Here is a 19,481-nt window from a genome sequence, read left to right on the forward strand (position 1 = left end):
CCCCAGGAGAAGGATGGGGTTCTACCTGCCGTGGGGCCAATGAAGCCCCTCCAAGCTGAGCTTGTTGCTTGGATCCCAGGGATAGCAGACTCTCCGGATCAGGGATCTGGATGGCTTTGCCGTAAGTGTTGTGCCCATCTCTGCCATCCTGCTGCTGTCCCAAGCCCAGGGTGCAGAGCAGCTCGGGTTTGTTTTCCCAGCTCTTGGCAGAGCTTTGCAGGGAAGTGCTGTTTCAGCACTCTTCCTCCTCCTCCTCCTCTTCCCATGTGTTCCTCACAATACATCTGGGAGGGCTTGGAGGAGGTGAGGTCCTCAGGTGTGAGAGCCCTTTGAAGGTGGTTTCCGGAGTTCCTGGCCCTTCTGAGAGCAAAGTGGAATCAGATGAAGCCAGGAAGAGTCTCTCTTTTCTTTCTGCCTGGATCGGCCTCTGAGCTCCCTGCGGGAGCTGTGGCTGCCCTGGCCCAGGGGTCAGTAATTGAAGACTGGGGGGCTCTGGATGTCTGTGGAGGGCATCCAGGTCTGTTGTGGGGAGCGAAGGCTCCCCGGGTCTGGAATGGTGTCACCTGGACACGATCAGCACTCTGCTCCATAGGCTGGGAGATGGGAAGGGGAGCAGTGGTGCAGGGTGGGGGACAGAGCATATGGTGCCCCCTCTGTGCATGCCTGAGGCTCCTGCCTGCCCTGCCCAGTCCTTCCCAGGGATGTGTGGGTCTCACTGGGGAGGGAGGGTGGGGAGCAAGTGCCATCCCCTTGGAGGTGGGGGGCTCCCCTCCTTGGGAGCATGGCAGAAGAATGTTGTACTGAGTTTGGGGGGCAGAGAGGAGCTATGGGCGACTCATCCCCCTGCTCCACAGGTGTAATCCATGCATGGATAGAGCATGGATCTGGCTACCTCTCTGACTCATGTCCCCTTGCCTTGCAGGCTCCGTCAACCAGGACGGCCAGGAGACCCAAGGTCCCAGCGATGGCTTCCTGAGCTCCAAGGTGGCCGTGTTCGCGGCCATTGGCGCTGGCTGCGTCATCTTCATCCTCATCATCATCTTCCTCGTTGTGCTCCTGATCAAGATCCGCAAGCGGCACCGGAAGCACACGCAGCAGCGAGCCGCAGCCTTGTCCCTCAGCACCTTGGCCAGCCCCAAATGCAGCGGGAACGCGGGCTCGGAGCCCAGCGACATCATCATCCCCTTACGGACTACAGAGAACAACTACTGCCCGCACTACGAGAAGGTGAGCGGGGACTACGGGCACCCCGTCTACATCGTGCAGGAGATGCCCCCGCAGAGCCCAGCCAACATTTACTACAAGGTGTGAGGAGCAGCCTGGGAACGGCCGATGCAGCAGCGCGGGAGCGCCGGGCGCGGGGCTGGCGCCGCAGGGAGGAAGCGAAACGCCCCACCCGGCACGGCGCGGGCAGCGCCGGGAGCGGCGCCGGGGAGCGGAGGGCTCAACGCTCACGTGCTGATTCTCCCCTTTGTATTTAGTTTTGTAGTTCTCAGCTTTTGTAATCCCGAGACTCTGAGGGTGAGCCTTCAGCCTCCTCCTCTTCTTCTGCAGACTGTGGCCGGCCGTGGGGGGCAGGCACTGTGCCTTTCCGTGCTCGGCACACCGCTGGCAAACCCGGAGACTCCACCTCCCCTTTGTGGTTTAGGATTTCCCCGCGTCACCCCTGCGGCCCTGCGGGAAGTGCCCGCCAGCACCACGGGCTCCCCGAGCCTGGAGCGACGCCGGGGCCTCGGTCCCAGGAGCAGTGAGTGCACAGGGGGATGAGGAGGAGGAGGATGCTTTGCCAAGGTGCCAAGATGCAGACAACTGTGCAGGGAGGAAGCTGGCAAACCCGATTTACTACTACTACTATTATTATTATTATAATTATTTTAATTTTTTTGTAACATTTTTATTTTTGTGAATTCCGGGTGGGACTCCAGCCCGCCGCCTCTGGGCACACGCCATCACCTCCTTCCAGCACGTCATCCCGCCGGCCACGGGGCAGATTCCGCTCCCCCCCGCTGCCCCTGGAAACTTTTGTGTTCGTAGCTGTTGACTCTTGTTTTAGTCTCTTTATAAAAAGAAAGAAAGAAAAAAAAATTCTATCTCCACCCTGTCTCAAGCGTTCCGTGCGCGAGGGGCCGGACAGCGCTCCTGCCCCACGCGGAGCAGCCGTGGCCTGGCAGCTCTTCCCAACCCCTCTGGAGCATCCCACTGTGGAAAAAAGCCTTTGGCTTTCCATCGGGCTGGGGCTGAGCCTGCTGGAAGCAAAGTAGGGGGTGGCAGGGGGAAGCTGCAGCCCCCTCCTAAGCTGGGCATACTGCAGGTGGTTGTCCTTGGAAAGGAAAACTGGAAAACAAAGGTTCCCGACCTGCAGCTTGTGCTGGGGGTATCAGGAGGAGGCTGGTGCTCAGGGCTGGAAGCCCCCAAAGAGGCTGGAGCACCAGGCTTGGCTTGGTTGGGAGCTGAGCCAAAGGCTTTTCCGCCCTCCTGCTTTACCTGGAGAATCCAGTGCCCCTTGGCAGGACCTGCTTTGGGGACCAGCCCCTGCTGTGCCTGTTCCCCACCCTGCTCCTGGTGCAGGAGCGTTCCCTGTCTTGCCGCCTCCCGGGGGTCCCACAGCCCGGGCTCCCCTGCCCTTGCCTTGCCCATCTCCTGCCCAAAACTGGAAGGGGTTGAGCCTGTGTGGTGGGATCATTCCCAGCTTCCTCTTGCCAGGAGGAGCTGCCGGCACCGTGGCTGATGCCAGTGAGCCCAGCGGGGCTGGCAGTGCCCTGTCACTGCCTGTTCTCGGGCTGTCCCCCCTTCCTCACTTTCTTTTCCTTCCAGCAGTAGCTGCTTTTGCTCAGGGAGCAGGAGTGGGGCCAGCGGGGCTGTTCCCACCTGGGCTGTTCCCGCCTGTCCCCAGGGCCCCGAATCCCGCGTTAGGAAGTGCCCAAAGAGCGAGGGAGCTGCTCTGCTAAAGTGCCTTGACGAGGAGCGGGCGGGGGCGGGGGCAGAGCAGGGACGGAGGGGATCCATGGCCTGGGAGGATCCGGTGGCTTGGGGGGATCTGGTGGCCCGGCTGCTGCGCTGGGGTTTGGCCCTGAGCGGGATGGGAGCATCCCGTGGTGTCACGTTGTTGGGTTTGTGGTGGTTTAGGGCAGGAATTTGGGGTGGAGTGGAGCAGGATGTCCCAGCTCCCCTCCTGCCCTCAGCATCCCAAGGTGGTTCTGCTTCCAGGGCCCTGAACCGGCTGCTTCCCTCGGGAGAGATGCGCTCCAGCGGGTGCTCCCCCCGCTTCCCCCGTGTAGCACCTTCTGTCCCCCTCTCCTTTGTGGGATCCGCTGCCCATCCTGGTCCGGGGGCTGCCCCCACCAGGACCCCCGTTCCCCAGTAGGGAAATCCCAGAGAATTGTGTCTTAAAAAATCCCCCTTTCCCTCCTCCCTCTGCCAAACCTTGGCCTGTGTTTCCCAAAGTGGGCAGAGCCCTGGCTGGGCAGTGGTGGCAGCAGTGATGGTGACAGTGACAGTGGAATCCCTTGGGAGTAGTGGCTGGAGTGGAGGGGGAAGTGGGGGGACGATGTAGTTTTGGTTTAGTTTTTGTGGAGAAGGGACAGAGTCTGGCCATAGGTTGTACCAAAAGTGATCTGACAGCGCCGGTGGCTTCCCACAGTGGCCATCCCCAGCTGAGGCCTCCATCAGTCCCACTCCTGCTGCTGGGAACAGCTGGAAAACCTTGTAAATATGTGAAGAAAGGGTGAAATCAGAACTCTTGGTTTTTGCTGAGCACCTCGGGCTGCTGGGTCCTGGATCAGAGTGTGTCCCTTGGGTTCTTTTTGTGGAAAGCATTGAAGTTTGATTGATTTTTCCTTTTTTTTTTTTTTGGATTTTTTGTTTCTTCCCCCACCCCGTTTTGTTTGTGTAAATACTAGTCTTTTTTGGAAGAAATAATGTAAAGATGTTTTGTATAAACTCCGAATTATTTTCTGGTTGCTTTTTCTTAGAAAAACAAATGAGAACTTAAAAAAAAAGACGAAAAAAAAAGAAATTTTAACCACAAGAACGGGTGTAAAACATTGTCATAGAGCTCAGCCCGGAGCCCATGGGCTGTGCTGGAGTGTGGGAACTGCCGGGATCGGGACTGGGGACCTGCCCTCGATGTAATGCAGGATCAGATGGGCTCCAAGCAGAGAGTGAGCCAGGAGTCTGGGATTCTATTCCATCCCAGAATCTGTGGCTCATTCCCAGTGAGTCCCAGAGCTCTGAGCTGTGCCCTGGCCACAGACAAAGACTTGGGGACACATGGTGACCTGAAGAAGCATCAAATTTATCTCCTTTCTTACCTTTAACCAAAAAATCCCTGACCTGGGGATGCAGAACTCAGTGCAACATCCTGAGATCCTGCTCTGCTTTTTCAGGCCTGTGGAGCTGCTCCTGCTGCAGATCTCTTTCCCAACCATCCCTATTTTCAGTTTTCCTGTTTTGGTTGCCAGCTGCCAGCTCACCGTGGCCCCATCTCTGCTTGGTGCCTGGGCTGAGGTGGCTCCTCCTCAGCCGTGCCCACCTCAATGCAGGGGCCCTGCCCAGGAGTGGTGACTTGCCTGGAGCCATCTCTGGTGTCACCTGGCACTTGCTGGGAGCATTGGGGACCCCCAGTTGTCCCAGTTGCTCCCGGGAGCTGGGCTGTGAACCTGCATTATATCGACACAGGGTTCCCGGGGGGTTCTGGAGGTGCCGGAGCAGGGATGAACATCCCTCTCTCCATCCTGGCAGCGCCGCACCCCAGCACGTCCTCACCGCGCTCCCACATTTCAGAGCTGTGCCACCTCCACATCCCACAGCGTCACATCCACGCCGTCCCCTGTCCCCAGGGGCCCGGCCCTGCCATCAACCAGCCGGGGCTGCCGCTGCCCCACCCCTGTGCCATGGTACCGCTGGAGCAGCCGGCCTGCCGGATTTTCCCTGTCCGCTCTCCACTGCCGTTACCGAGAGGTGGATACGGACCTGGAGCCTGGATGTGGTCCCGGTGCGGGGCACACGGGATGGGGCTTGGGCCGAGCGGGAATGGTTTGGCGCCGTGTGGGGAACTGGGCACGGAGGGAGCGAGGTCCCTCTGTGCCGGCACCTCCTCGGCTGCAGGGGCACATCCTGGCTCCGGCCTCAGCATCCCCGTGCTGGTTGATCCTCCTCGGCTCCCGGTGGGGCTCCGGCGGTGCCGGGATCTCCTCGGCCGCGCTCCCAGTGCCGCAGATTTTCTTTCTTTGTGTCATGTTCCTGGTTTTGATTCCTTTCGCCTTCTCCCAGCTCTCCCGCCCAGTAGCATATCATCGGCATCGGTAACAGCTCTGTGGCAGCTGAACTCCATGGAGCCGTGATGGAACCTGATATATTGTTAAATAAAAGGGTTTTTTTCCTATGGAATCCCGGCTGTCTCCCGTGTGCTTTATTCCTGCCCCAGGTTTGAAACCGCAGTCTGGGCTGAAGAGATCTGGGAAGCGTTGGCTGGGACAGATCCTCACCGGCTGGTCCTGGAGGGACCTGGTGGGTTTGGTTTGGTCAGGAAAAGTTTGGAGATTTTCTGTCCAGTATTTACAGCATGGACTCAGGATTGGATGAACACGGGGTTGGATATGGATGGATATGGTTGGGCACTCCATGGATATGGTTGGACCTGGTGATCTTAAGGGTCTTTTCCAGCCCAAATGATTCTGTTTCCATGGCTCTGTCCCTGCAGCTGGAGGCTCCTGGAGGCCACTGGATTCCCCTCAGGCTTGAGGAGCTGCTCCTGTGCTCCAGAGCAGGCCCAGCCTGTTGGGAGCTGCTGGTGGCTGGCACAGGACAGGGGTGTTCTGTTCCTGGCAGGAATGAGCCCGCTCCAGACAGGCACAGGGAAAAACAGGAAGGGAGTGAAGCCGGCTCCTCCTCACTCTGGAGATGCTTTAGGAGAGGATGGAGTCATGGAAGTTCCTGCCTGGTGCAAACCACACCTGCTCCAGTCCAGGTTGTCCTGTCAGGAACTGTGGGTGCTGAATTCCAGTGTGACCACAGGGGTATGTGAGGGAATGGGTCTGGTTTATGGGATCTTAGAGTTAAAGTGGGGCTGAGGCACCAACCAAGAGAGGTTGGAGAAAACTCATCCAACATGGAGGGGTGAGGTGAGCCTTGGGGATGGAGCACTGCAGGAGCTGCTTGGGCACAGCCGGAACCACTGGGACAGTGCCAAGAGCCTGCTGGAGCAAGCAGGGAATGGCAGGATGGGGGTCGGGATGGGGGGCCCTGGGGTGCGCCAGCTGGGCTCAAATGTGGTTTGCTGGTTTGAAAATCCTCCTTCTCTGCGTGCTTTGATCCCAGTGGGAATGAAATAAGGCTTTTAATTCTAAACAGCTTCGCTGGGCCCTGATGCCCGCAGGGATAACTGGAAGTGCCAAACGTGCTGGGACCTGCCAGCAGAGGGAAAAGTGCTTTAACAGGTTCCTGGAACCGCCCCCGGGCCGGGAGCGGGAGGGAGGGAGGGTCCCCCCGGCTCCGGGGCTGCTCCGGGTGGGACCGGCACGGACTGGGGGTGCAGAGCCTGCCAGCCCCACGGGATCACTCCTGGTGCTCTATGTGTGTCCCGGGGCAGCTGCAGAGAGGGTCCCACAGGGCAGGGATGTGCTGCAGCTGCTTTATCCCAGGTACACCGAGTTTGGGGAGTCTCCGTCTCCTGCCGATCGCACCCCTGTGTGAGATCCTGTGGAAGTGCTGGGAAAGGTTTGGTTGGGAGCACCCTTGTCCCTGTCTGTAGTGGGAGGGGACATCAAGCCCTGGTGCCAGTGCCCACGGGGACATGGAGGCTGTGCTCTGCTCCCAGGGGCCGGCTGGCAGTGAGGGATCAGCAGGATCCTACCCAGGAGCCTCTGGATCTGGAAAGTTCATTAAAGCTGCAGAGCTGCTGATGGTTTTGGATGTCCATCAGGACTGGAGGAGTTATTTTAATTATTTCACATAAAGGAGCTTTTTGTCGAGTTTATTAACTCGCCCTTGGCCGGATACCACTTGGGAGTGGGGCGGCTGCCAGGCCAGCAGAGCCAGAGCATTTGGGGGGATTGGGATGCTGGGGGTAACCATGTCCCTGGTGCAGGAGTGTTTGGGGGATCGGGATACTGGGGGGCACTGTGTCCCTGGTCCAGGAGCATTTGGGGGGATCAGGATGCCGGGCTCACCCTGGGTGCAGGAGCAGTGCCACTGTGTGCCCTGGCCAAGGTGGAACCCCCACGGAAGGGCAGCCTGTATGGGAAGCACCTGTATGACCTGGTTAAGTGATGGGAAGCTCAAAGCCCCTTGGAGGCAGGTGAGCAGGGAATGACGGATCTGCAGCACTTCCAGCTCCAATTTGAGACCAGGCTCAGCTGGAGATGGGACACTGGGGCTGCTGGGGGGCTCAGGAGGAGCTCTGCTGTGGAGGAGCACGGGGCAGGGACACCCCCAGGACTCCTGGAACGTCGCCTCCATGTGCTGGGGCTGTGCTGGTGGCACTGGTGCTGACAGGGCGCTCTCCCTGTTCCACCCATCCTCTCCCTCCTAATCCCAGCAGTGCCAAGGCATTGCCATCCCTGGAGCTTCTCACTCCCGTCAAGGGCCTGAGCAGCTGTTGCTGCTGCCCATCCATGGATGAGCTGGCCCTGGGAGGCAGCAGGGATGGAGCTGGAGCACCAGTGCCTCCAGCCCCTGCTCTTCCCAGCCTTGGCTGTGTTCCCTGGATCTCGGCTGGGCTGAGGGTGAGCAGGACAATGTATCCCAGGCTTCCTTTCCAATATCACACCCCATTCTCCCATTGCTGCCGCCTGTTCCTGGCCTCATCCGCCCTTCCCAGCCCACTCAGCCTCCTCTTCTGGCATTTCCACTCCAAGGGGAGCATCTGAGCCCCCCAGCCTGGAAGGGGCTGGATAACAGCAATTCCTGCTCATAAACCTTGGCTGGACCAGCTGCGGCCGCCAGGACTGGGAAGTTTATCCTTGTTTTCCCTACAGTATATCCAAAATAACTAACAGGTTTTCCTGGTCGAGGCGCTGGGCTTTTCCCACAGCCAGGCTTTCTGCCGCATCCACTGGCTCGCCTGCACCTGGTTTCCAGGGAGAGGAGCCTGGAAGATCCATTAGGCTGTCGTGGAATGCAACGAGTCCCGCGGGCTCCGTAATAAGAGCAATAACGGGAATGCACTGGGGGGCTGTTTGTCACAGGGATGGGATGGGATGGGATGGGATGGGATGGGATGGGATGGGATGGGATGGGATGGGGATGGGGTGGGGATGGGATGGGGATGGGGATGGGGATGGGGATGGGGATGGGAATGGGGATGGGGACAGGGAGGGGATGGGATGGGGATGGGAATGCGGACAGTGGTCTCTGCTTTAGATGCTGAATGGGATGGGAGGAGGAGAAGGATGAGGAAGAGGAGGAAAAGAGCACAGCTGGTGCTGGCAAGGCAGCGGGTCAGTATCCAGCGCTCTCCCTGTGTTCCTGTGCCACTGCCAGCCCCATCCCTGTGCCAGGGCAGCCATCTGTGCCCGAGGCGGAGCAGATCCGGGCAGAGCAGGCCCGGCGCCGCTCGCACAAAGGCCCCGCAGTTGGACCCAGCGAAGCTCAAGTGCTCGGAGAAAAGCGTCACATGCTGCCAAGGTTTTTCCTCTGCAGGCAGGCCCGGAGCCAGCGGGGATGGCTGCAGCCTTTTTCCCCTGGCAGCGCTTCCAGCATCCTGAAAGGCTCTTCCCTGGTCATATCCCAGCCTGCCGGGATGTGCAGGAGCTCCCATGAATGACGTCCCTGGGTTTGCCAGCTGAGATAACCATGAGCAAAGAGCTGGGCTGGAAGGGTCACAGGGCTGGAAAAGGCAAAGGAGTGCGCTAGGAAGCCATGGAGGGACGAGGAGGAAGCTTTCTCCCAGTGAAACAGGGAGCTCTAGGATAAATCCTGTAGGTTTTGGTTCATTAAGAAGGAATGAACACGACTCTACAGCAAACATCAGTTAATTATGTGCAAGGTTTTAATGTTCCTGAAACACAACCCTTGGAGAGGGTCCCCCAGCTGCTGGAAGGGGGTCTGAAGGAAACACAGAGCTTTTCCTTTTGTTTTTGATGAAGGATGAGAGAAAAATGGGAAATATCACTGCTGTGGCCACCCTGAGAGCTGCTGCTGAGCCAGCCCAGGATCCTGCTGGGGTTGGGGTGTTCTGTCTCTCTGCAATCCCGAGAGTCTGACAGGGGCTTGTCCCGGTTTCCAGCAATCCTGGGATCCTGACGGGCTTGTTCTGCCTCTCACTAATCCCGGGACCCTGTGGGGGTTTCTCCCTCCTCTGAGCCAGCCCAGGATCCTGCTGGGAGGTTGCCTCATTTCAGTGGTCACTTTGTGCTTCTTCCCTGTTCCCAGGGGCACAGGGATGACACCGTGACTGCAGGGTGGATGTGTCCTGGGGGAGGTGTGATCCAGGCTCCCGCCGCTCCACCACACCCCAGGGAGGGTTGTGGCTGAGGCCTTGGTCAGCTCCCGTGTCCCAAGGCCAGCGCCCAGAGCTCAGGGATGGGATTTGGGCAGAGCCAGGACAAGCCGGGCTCCTGTTCCCATCCTGCAGCTCCTGTTCCCGTCCCAGCGATTGCCCCAGCCTTGGACCTGCCCTGGCTGGGAAGGGCCGAGTGAGGCTTTGGTTTCAGCTGAGCTCCCCCCTAATTCCTGCAGCCTGGTGTAATCCTCCCCAGTGAGCCCAGCGCCAGGTTCCTGCTGGAAATTGGCTCTGGCTGTGGCTCTGGGGTCTTTGTAGGGAAGCTGAGCCAGGAGGAAAAGCAAGCTGGAGACTCCAAAGGGCCGGGGAGCTCTGCTCTCCACCTGAGGGCTGGGGGAGCTCAGGTGGGGACGTGGCGCAGCTGGTGCCTGGGCTGGGGTGGAAAAAACCCTGAATCCTGCTGGGAGCTGGGGTGGGATCATCCCTGCGGTGGGGGGCAGGGGATGGGGTGCTGTGCGGTGCCAGCCGTGCCCAGCAGAAGGTAAAGGGCTTCCTGGGGTGCCCAGGAGGTGCCCCAGCTGGAGATGAGCTTCTCCTGGTGCAGATGGAGGTGGGGAGGGATGCAGGGAATACCTGAGGAGATGAACCGGTGGGTGAATCCCCAGCCAGGAGCACAGAGACAGCTGCCTGTGGGGTGATTTCCCTTTGCACCAATGAAGGGAAGGCTCCAGGAGCTTTCCTGCTGCCCCAGCCCCAGCAGGGAAAGCTGCCCTTGGAAAAATGGGGTGGAGGGCTCCCATGGCTGCTGTCCGTGTGGGACCCCCAGTGTCCCCCCAACTGCGGCTGTGCCAGTGCCCAGCTCGCTCCAGTGCAGGGGCTGCAGGAACTTGCAAGGATGGCAGCTCCCAGCCCTGCATCCCTGCATCCATCACTTTGTCCTGGCTGGAAACCAGAGAGCAGCTCGTGAGGAGGATGCGGGATGAACTGTGGCTTCCCACTGCTTGCTGTAAAATGGGATTGGCCATTAATTATGGACTTAACAGGCCCGGGCTGGGGGGACCCGCAGGGGCTGGATCGCAGCGAGGATTGAGGGGACCATGCGGCAGGGGAAGAGGTTTCCCAGGGGAGGGATGGGAAGGGCTGAGCTTCATCCCAGCAGGAGAAGGCAGCTCTGGGCAGGCAGAAGTGGTCCTGCTGGGGTGCCCATCCCACCTCCCACAGGGAAGGTCCCTCCCACGAAGTCCTGGCCGCAGCCCTGCCAGAGCCTGATGCCTCTCCTCGCCCTCCCTGGGCTTCCAACAATAATCCCGGTGCCGGCTGGGCTTTGCTGCTCTTGGACGCGGGAGTGGGGCCGGAGCACTCGGCTCGTAAGGCGATATCCCGATATCCCGGCAGCCGGAGCAGCAGAACAAAGGCGCAGTGTCTGCGGCCCCCCGGGTCACCCGGAAACCCGTCCCAGCCTGGGGGGAAAGGGTTAAGGAAGGCTGAGCCTCCAAACATCCCGCGATCCCTCTCAAAACCAACAGAGGGATAATTAGCTGCTAACAAACGGGAGAGATGAGCCTGGGTGTCCTGGGGGGTGCCGAGGGCTGGGGGCCGTGGGGTCCGCGGTGCAGGGGCAGCAAGGCCGGGGGGACTCATCCCACATCCCAGGCAGCATCACCCACAGCTCAGGCAGCGAAGCCTGGGGGGTCGGGATTTTATTCCATGTCTTATCATAGGATCACAGAATCATCCAGGTGGGAAAAACCTGCTGAGATCGTCGAGTCCAACTGTCCTCCCAGCACTGCTGCGTCCCCAGGTGTCACTTCCATGTGTTTTTTGAACACTTCCAGGGATGGTGATTCCATCACTTCCCTGGGCAACCTGTTCCGGGGCCTGACCACCAACTTTCAGCCAAGAAAATCCTGCAGGGTTTCCCAGAGTCAGTTTTGCACCTTCCTGGTGATCCCAGCTGCTGGAGGTGGATTTCCAGGCACAGAACCCCTGTGTATGTGAGGGGAATGCAGGAATTCCCTCCAGGAATGCCATTTGGACATTAGAACCCCCTCATTCAGCTGGGGATGGGCAGGGGGCTTGACAGGAGACAAAAAGGCTCTCCAGCAGCAGCAGTGGGTCTCAGGCATGTCCTGCCCGGAGATGCTCCGTGGGATGCTCCATGAGGTGCTCCATGGGATTCTCCATGGGATGCTCCATGGGATGCTCCATGAGGTGCTCCATGAGATGCTCCATGGGATGTTCCATGAGGTGCTCCATGGGATGCTCCATGGGATTCTCCATGGGATGCTCCATGGGATGCTCCATGAGGTGCTCCATGGGATGCTCCATGGGATGCTACGAGGTGCTCCATGGGATGCTCCATGGGATGCTCCATGAGGTGCTCCATGAGGTGCTCCATGGGATGCTCCATGGGATGCTCCATGGAATGCTCCATGCACTTACCCGGCCCCGCCACATCCCGCGCTCCCTCCACTCTTCCCTGCGGCACCGCTGGCTGCGGGAGAGCGGCGGGGAGGGCCGGGCAGGCGAACGCTGCCCTGAATGAGAGAGAAAGGCCCTTTCAGGGAGTGCAGCCAAGCACAGAGCGCAGCCGGAGCGCGGCCGCAGCCGGGGGAGGCCCCGCAGCCCCAGCGGACGGGCGGGGAGGAGACCGCTGGGGCACGGATCTGCTGAGCCGCAGGATGAGGAAAATCTCTGGAGCAAGGGAAGGTGGAGGCTTCCTGGGAGACCAGGACTTGCAGCTGGACCCTTTGGATCATCCTGACCCGGCACCGGGGCTGGTCTTGCTGCAGGTGGGGTGTTCCAGATGGGATGGGCATCTTGGCTGTGGAGCCACCCCACGTCTCCAGCATCAGGGGATACTGGAGGAGCAAAGGGCTCCTCGGCTGTGTGGGATTCATCCCTCCAGGAGCAGGAGCAGGCAGTTGGGAATGCTCCCAGCATCATCACGGAGCTGGGGGGTGCTGGGGGAGCCGGGGGGGGGGTCTGGGGGAGCTTGGCTCTCACCCTCCATTGGCAAAGTGATTCCTTCCCCTCCAGCAGGTTTTTAAAGGGATGGTTTTGCCCTAGAAGTCACATAATTAACATTTCCCAGTTCACTGTGTCCTCTGGGCAGGCTGGTGTCCTGCACAGTGTCCTGTGCCCAGCTCCACAATTCCAGCACCAAACCTGGAATTAGCTCTGCCGTGGTTGCTTTGTTTCCACCGGAGTGGGGTGAAACGTGTCCAATTAATGCTGTGCTCAACAAAAATATGCAGTTTTGGACTGGCCTGGACTATTCATTTGTTCTGGCTTCAGAGCCAAAAGAATGGATTTTTAAAAATATAAAAATGTCTCACTTCAACATTTTTTAAATCAAATATTTTGGCTTTGCCTTTGGAGTCGGAGCTGGGAGATCAGGTGAAGCCATAGGGAGCACTTTTAAAAACATTTTTTCCAGCCTAACTCTCCCTTCCCAAACAAACTTGGCCTTTTCTCTGGCTGTATTTAACGTGGGATTGTTTGTTTATCCTCGTGCAGACCACGGCATTTGCTTTTGTGGTGTTTCTTGTTTGTTCTGGGATCCTTGAAATGATTTGGGTTTTGTTATTATTTGCTTGCTGAAGGAAACCCCAAATCCGTTATTTTCACACTTCTTGTTGCAGTGGGTTTTCCTCCAGCACTTTCCCATTACCCACCAGAAGGAAGAGGGATTTGGGGCGTCGCTTCACATGGACGGACCCTTGTGGGGTGGTTGGGGTTTTTTTGGGGGGTTTGCTTTAGGGTTTTTAGGTTTTTAGGGAGTGTGTGTGCCTGGGCTGGGAGGATTTTGTAGCAGCAAAGCCAAGGGGAGGTCATGGGAGCCATGAGAAGGGGGTCCCTGGGGATGTGTCCTGCTCCACCACCCACTCAGCCTCTCCTCAGGGGGTCCTGGAACATCTCCGAGGTTTTATCCAAGCTAAGTAATTCCAGGATTCCGTGTCGATTCTGGGCTGGGCGGCGGGTGATGCTCCATGGGGAGCAAACGGGGGGGTTCCCGTGTGAGCTGAGCCCTATCCCGTGCTCCCCTTCCCCCCGAGCGTCCCTGCGCGCTCCGAGCCCGGCTCGGGCACCGCCAGCGCTGATGATGCGCCCTGGCAGCCGCCGCCTCCGGCTCCTCGGAGCGCGGCCGCGCGGGTGACGAGATGTGCCCTGACGGCCCGGCCACGGTACACAATGGGCTGTGCTGGGGAGGGCCCGGGGGCTGCGGGCACCGGGACCCCCCCACGGACACCCCCCGTGCCTCGTCCTGCCCGGCTGCTGCGCTTCCCGCTCCGCTCCGTGGGGTTTTCCATGGGGATGCTGTGCCGGTCACTGCGGATGCTCTGCCGGTCACTGGCCTTATGGGCTGGGAGCAGTGAGCCGTGGCCGAGGGAGAGGATGGTGGGGGAGGAAGCTTTGGTTGTGCAAGGCCTCCTTTTCCCTGCTCCTCACCGCTTCCCAGATCCTGGCCCTGCTGGAGTAGCAGCTCCCCGGCATCCCTGTGCCGGCTGCGGCCCCCGGGACCGGCTGGGCTGGTGCGACAGGCGTGAACGGCGCGGTGGTGACACAGCTACGTGTCCTCATTCTTCACTGTGGCCGCTGTGTGCAACTTTTAATTGCTTTTGTGCCGTGGGTGGCGAGTCCGGCAGCCCAGGATCCGCGGCGCCAGCGGAGCTGGCTCTTCCTCGCTATTGTTGGTGCCCCTGGAATGTTGGAGCCCTGGCACAGCTCCGGTCTGGAGAGACCCCCGAGCCAGGATCAGCCCCCCAGACTGGGATAGAGACACCTCCAAGCCATTCCAGGTGCAGGGAAGCCTTTGTAGCCATTTCCATCCTCCCTGTCCCCACATCCTCCCACGCCAGGCTGGTGGCAGGCGCAGAGCGGGTGGCAGGGAGCTGGAATGGTGACGGGGGTGCTCATGGCCAGCTGAAGATCTTCAGTGTCTGGTTGGACTTGGCATAAAATATTCATTGGAGGCAGACCCATCCCGCTGGCTGCGGGACAAGCCATCAGCTGGCAGGGGACGGGAAAGGCGGTGGGAAGAGGCTGTGTCCCCACGGTGGGGACAGGGGGGTGGCACCAGGCATGGAGAGCCCCCCCAGCCCTCCTCCTCCACGGCCTCCAAATGCTCGGGCCTGGTGGGAGGCTGCGGGTTCCTTCCGGGAAGAGCAGAAGGGTCCTGCAGATCTCAGCATCCTCCTTGGCTGGCGGCTCGGCCACCTGGAAGACGACGGGAATCAGCCTGGTTTGGAGCGGGTTGGATCCCGTCTCCCCACCCGGGATGCCTTGCATATGCACCGGGATGGGGGGGAGGGGCTGGGTCCTCTGAGCACTGCCAGGGGGGATTTGGGGAGTAATCGAGTGCCAGGACAGGGTCAGCCCACCTCTGCTAACATCCCTGGGCGAGGTGAGGAGCAGGACGCTTCCGCGTGGACATCTCATGCCGTGGTCCCAATCTGTGCCAGGGGGTCTCATCCATCTGTCAGCGGGTCCAGCTCCCAGCTGGAGCATCAAGGACCCACCACTCCTGTGGGTTCCTGAGCCCCGGGAAGATCCAGCCGGGAGATTTCACGGTAAATCTTGGAGCTCAGCAGGAGCCCAGGGCTGCAGTACGTGGTGAGGAGGGTGAGAGACCTGGAGCAGCCCTGGGAGACGCGGCAGCTCCTGCACCTCCCACAGCTCCATGCTCACTGTAATCAGCAGTACTGGGAATCTCAGCTGCTCCTCTGCTCCCTGCAGCTCTATGGAGTGAGTCTGGAATCCGGGAGCCACAGCTGTTGGCATCCAAGGGCACTTCCTTCTATGGCTGAGGCAAACAGTTCTTCATTATCATTATGACTATTATTATTACTATTGTTATTATTACTATTTTTATTATTACTACTACTATTATTATTGTTATTATTATTATTATTATTGCTGCTGCTCTGGGGCTGAGCCCCCCACTGTCCTCTCCCTTTGGGGCTCCCTGGGATGCTGCTCATTCCGGGAGGAGCTGTGACATTCTCAGTGTGCAGCCACCGAGCCCCGACAGCCCCCTGCGTGGGAAGGTGCCATTCCCATCACAGGGACCACAGGGAACACATTCCCCCTTGGCTTTTTCAAGCTACAAAGGTGTCACGGTCCTTCCCAGAGCACAAAAATTTCGGTGGCAATCATGGACATGGGGGAGCCATGTGCTGCCCTGCTGTCACCCTCTGAGCCTGCTCTCCTGCTGGCACTGGGGGTCCTGCTCTGGGATGGATGGTGCCGGAGCAGGATTCCAGCACGGATGCCTCCTGGTACCCTCAGGGCAGGATGGACACAGGGAAACCTCAGGAGAGGCTGCACAGAGCCGGGAGAGAGGGACCGTGTGGCTGAGAGAAGGGTAGCCCTGGCCTCCCAGTGCTTTTGGGGGCAGGAAAAGGGGTTCTGTCCCAAATTCTCCAGGGTTTGGGTGCTGCTGGCCCTGGGTGATGGTCCACCTGCCTGGCAGCACCAAAGCTGGAGAGCAGCAGTCCATTTGAGCTGGAAACCATTACCAGTGTCATGCATCCTGTGAGGAGGGACCAGCGTTCCTCATCCCATCCTGCAATTCTGGGCAGCAGCTTTTGTCCGGCACTGGGCAATGCCAGGGCATAGAATTGAGACCCCTGGAATGGTTTGGATTGGGAGGGACCTTAAAGTTCATCTCATTCAAAGCCCTGCCATGGCAGGGACCCCTTCTACTACCCCAGGCTGCTCCAAGCCCCATCCAGGTGAGCCGGAGGTGGGAAGCCAGCGGTGCTCTGGCTCTCTCCGGAGCCCCAGCACCAGCTCAGTCCTCCAAACCAGGTCACAGCATCCTTGTCCTGCTTCCATCGCTCAGTCCCAGCTGATCCCTGCATATCGCCATCCTCCTCCTGATCCTCAGGCCATGGATGCTGTGGCTGTGCCTGCTCTGCGCCTTCTCCCAGGGCCTGGGGCTGCTGCAGTGCCTCTCGCATCCAGTTGGGAACTGGGCTCCTGTCCAGGCACAGGAGCCTCGGCGGGGCTGTGATTTACCACCATCAGCTCAGTGCCACGGGCAGGGCTGCCCTCAGCCCTTCCCGCAGCTGCTTTAATGACCTACTTTTAATCCAGGGCCTGGGATGAATTAGAGGCAGCAAAGCCTGGGCAAGGTTTTGTTTGGCCTTTCTGGGGTGGGTTTGTTCCCGTTTGGGCAGTGCAAAAGGGAGCCCCTTCGCTCTCGGGGTCTCTTTCAACTCAGCTCCTTGAAAGACTCCCCCAGAACTGCTTCTCTCTTTAGTGCTGTGATTAAGCTCCTCTCCCCACCCCTGTATCAAATCCAGCTGCAGAACTGAAGAGATTCTTGGCAGGAGACTCAAGACAGAAACAATACTTCAAGTGGAGAAGGGGGGCCGGGGGCCAGAGCTCTTCCCAAAGCCCTGGAGAGCTCTGGGGCTTCATTAAGGGGATTTTTGCAGCCTGTGGTCAGAAAATCCTTCAACTTTGTAGCTATAAAAAGTAAATTTCCATCATCTGTTTTGCCCAAGCAGATGAAGGTGAGCATTCCGAGCTGGCGCCTTGGCTGGATCCATCCTGAGGTCACCTGAGGGAAAAGCTCTCTGAGATCCTCGAGTCCAACCATTCCCCAGTGCTGCCAAGGCCACCACTATGTCCCCAAGTGCCACATCCCCAGATCTCTCAAATCCCCCACTACCCCGGGCAGCCTGCGGCAGGCCTTGACAACAATTTCCATGACAAAATTTTCCCGATATCCAACTAAACCTCCCCTGGCACAGCTTCAGGCTGTCCTCCCTTGTCCTGTGACTTGTTCCTTGGGAGGCCCTGCGTGCCCACGGATGGGTGACACTCTCTGCACATCCTGGCATGGAAAAACCTTGGGTTGCTTGGGAAGATGGTGCCCACAGGAGCCTCCCAAACTTTGGGAAGTCAGTAATAATTGGGTGGGGGGAAGGAAGGGGTAATTAAAATAGTTCGTGGACTTGCCAAGGAGGGAACGAGGCTGATCCCTGCCAGAGGCTGCCCATCATAGAATCCCAGAATGGTTTGGGGTGGAAGGGACCTTAAAGCTCATCCCATTCCACCCCATGCCGTGGACAGAGATACCTCCCACTGGACCAGGCTGCTCCAAGCCCTGTCCAACCTGGCCTTGACCCAGCTGGAGACGGGAAGAGCAAGGTGTCCATGGTGCTCAGTGGGATGTGCCACTCCAGAGGGCTGGGATCAAAAGGCAGCTGGGCATTGTCCCAGAGGAAAAAATCCAGGGAGGTTTAAAACTACAGTGACAGGAATATTGGCTGGCCTAGAGTGGCACATCCCTCCCGAGGGGTTCCTGCCCTCATGCCAAGCCTCTCCATGCCTGTGGAAGGGCATCCCACGGCACTGGAGGGACAGGGAGCCAGGGAGGGAATATCCAGGGCATCAGCAGCCGGTTTGGGAGGTGAGGCCGCCCCGGGCAAGAGGCAAGAGCAGACCCAGAGCAGGAATGAATGTGAGAAAAGCAGACTTTGCTCTGGGTGGGGAATCACCGAGGGATTAAAGGTTTAATAAGATCAGAGGGACAAAGCAATAATTAGCCTAAATTATGCTGTAATTTAGGAAATTAAAAACAAAGCCTCTCATGTCAGAGGAATAACTCTGCCAGCAAAGTGGGGGAAGAGCTGAGGAGCAAAGGGGGATGTGACACCTTGGGATGAGGAGATTGGAGGAACGGCCACAGCTCAGCCCGGGCAGGGCGAGGGAAGAAGGGAGGGAGGGATGGAGGGAGGGGAGCCTGGAGGGTCGGGGGCTCGGCCCCAGCCCCCCAGGGTGTGCTGGGTGTGCAGGCTGGGACAGGCACCCGGCTGCAGCTCTGCCTTCCCTTCCCTTCCCTCCCCTCCCTTCCCCTCCCTGCCTGCAGCAGGGGGAGTGGGGCTGGAGCTCAGCCCTGGGCACTGGTGGGGGTCCCCACTCCCACCAGCCGTGCCCCTGCTGCAGCCTGGGCTCTGGGGGGCTGCTGGCTGGCAAAGCCCCTCCCGGCCTGGAAAACCCAACCATCCCTGGGATGGGAGCTGGGGAAGTGGCTCCAGGCTGGGAGCAGCGTTTTCACTGGCGCTCAGGAATTCGCCTGGAGAGACAATCAGCTCAGCCCCCAAGACTTAGCTCATTACAATAACATCAAGATTAAATGGGATATAGAAACAGCTGTCCTAAAGCTCCTTAAAGGATCTGAACAGATGTAACAAAAATAGATTTACATTTAATTTATTAAGTTTTTCCTCCCTTACCATTTAGATCATTTGGGTTTTTTTAATAGTGTTTTATCTCAGCCTGGGCCTTGCCCAGCCCTCTGTTAGCTCCAGTCCCTTGTTCCACAGCACAGGCATGAGGAAAAGCCCCATTCCGGGGAGCAGGGATGCTGACCTGGCTGTTTTGGGCACATTCACATTTGGATCAGCTGCCCAGCTGCAAATGAGATAAATGTGCAGAGCAGAACTAGGGCAGTAAATGCTCAGAGCAACTTCGGACCTGACCCTGCTGAGCCTGGGCTGCTGCAGGCGCCTGCCTGTGGCTCAGGAAGCTGATTCCAGGCTCTGTGTCACCAGATCTGCCTGGTGACAGGGGATGGAGGGACAGAGCTTTGCTCAGCTCCACAAAATGGAGCTTGGAAAGGGATGGAGGCTCCCTGGAAATTTAGGGGAGAAAAAGGCAAATGGGGAGGGAGAGCATTTAACTCCAGTGGTTGTATCAGTGCGAGATCAAGTGGTTCTAAATTGGTGAAGAACTAATTTAGAGTGGGAATTAGGGAAAGATTCCGACCAGGTGATGGGTGGAAGTTTTTCCCTGGAGAAAGGGAAATGTCAGGTGGGGACCAGGAGCCTGGCTGGGTCCAGGAAGGAGCTCAGTGGGTTTCAAAGAAATCACGGAATGGTTTGGGTTGAAAAGGGACTTTAAAGGCCATTTCATTCCACCCCCTGCCATGGTGGAATGGCCCCCCCCTTCCACTGTCCCAGGTTGCTCCAAGTCCTGTCCAACCTGGCCTTGGACACTTCCAGGGATGGGGCAGCCACAGCTT

General features: G+C 58.7%; 1 protein-coding gene across 1 annotated transcript in view; it reads left to right on the forward strand.

The window, feature by feature from the left end:
• EFNB1 (ephrin B1) overlaps positions 1–5,388 on the forward strand; it is a 48,801-nt gene extending 43,413 nt beyond the window's left edge. The window contains exon 5 of the mRNA XM_032123755.1: positions 923–5,388. Within this exon, the coding sequence (XP_031979646.1) occupies positions 923–1,311 (389 nt within the window). The 3' untranslated portion in view covers positions 1,312–5,388. The remainder of the gene's footprint in view (positions 1–922) is intronic.
• Positions 5,389–19,481: the final 14,093 nt, after the last annotated feature.

The sequence above is a fragment of the Corvus moneduloides genome, chromosome 14 (assembly GCF_009650955.1).
Source record: "Corvus moneduloides isolate bCorMon1 chromosome 14, bCorMon1.pri, whole genome shotgun sequence".
Taxonomy (NCBI): Eukaryota; Metazoa; Chordata; class Aves; order Passeriformes; family Corvidae; genus Corvus; species Corvus moneduloides.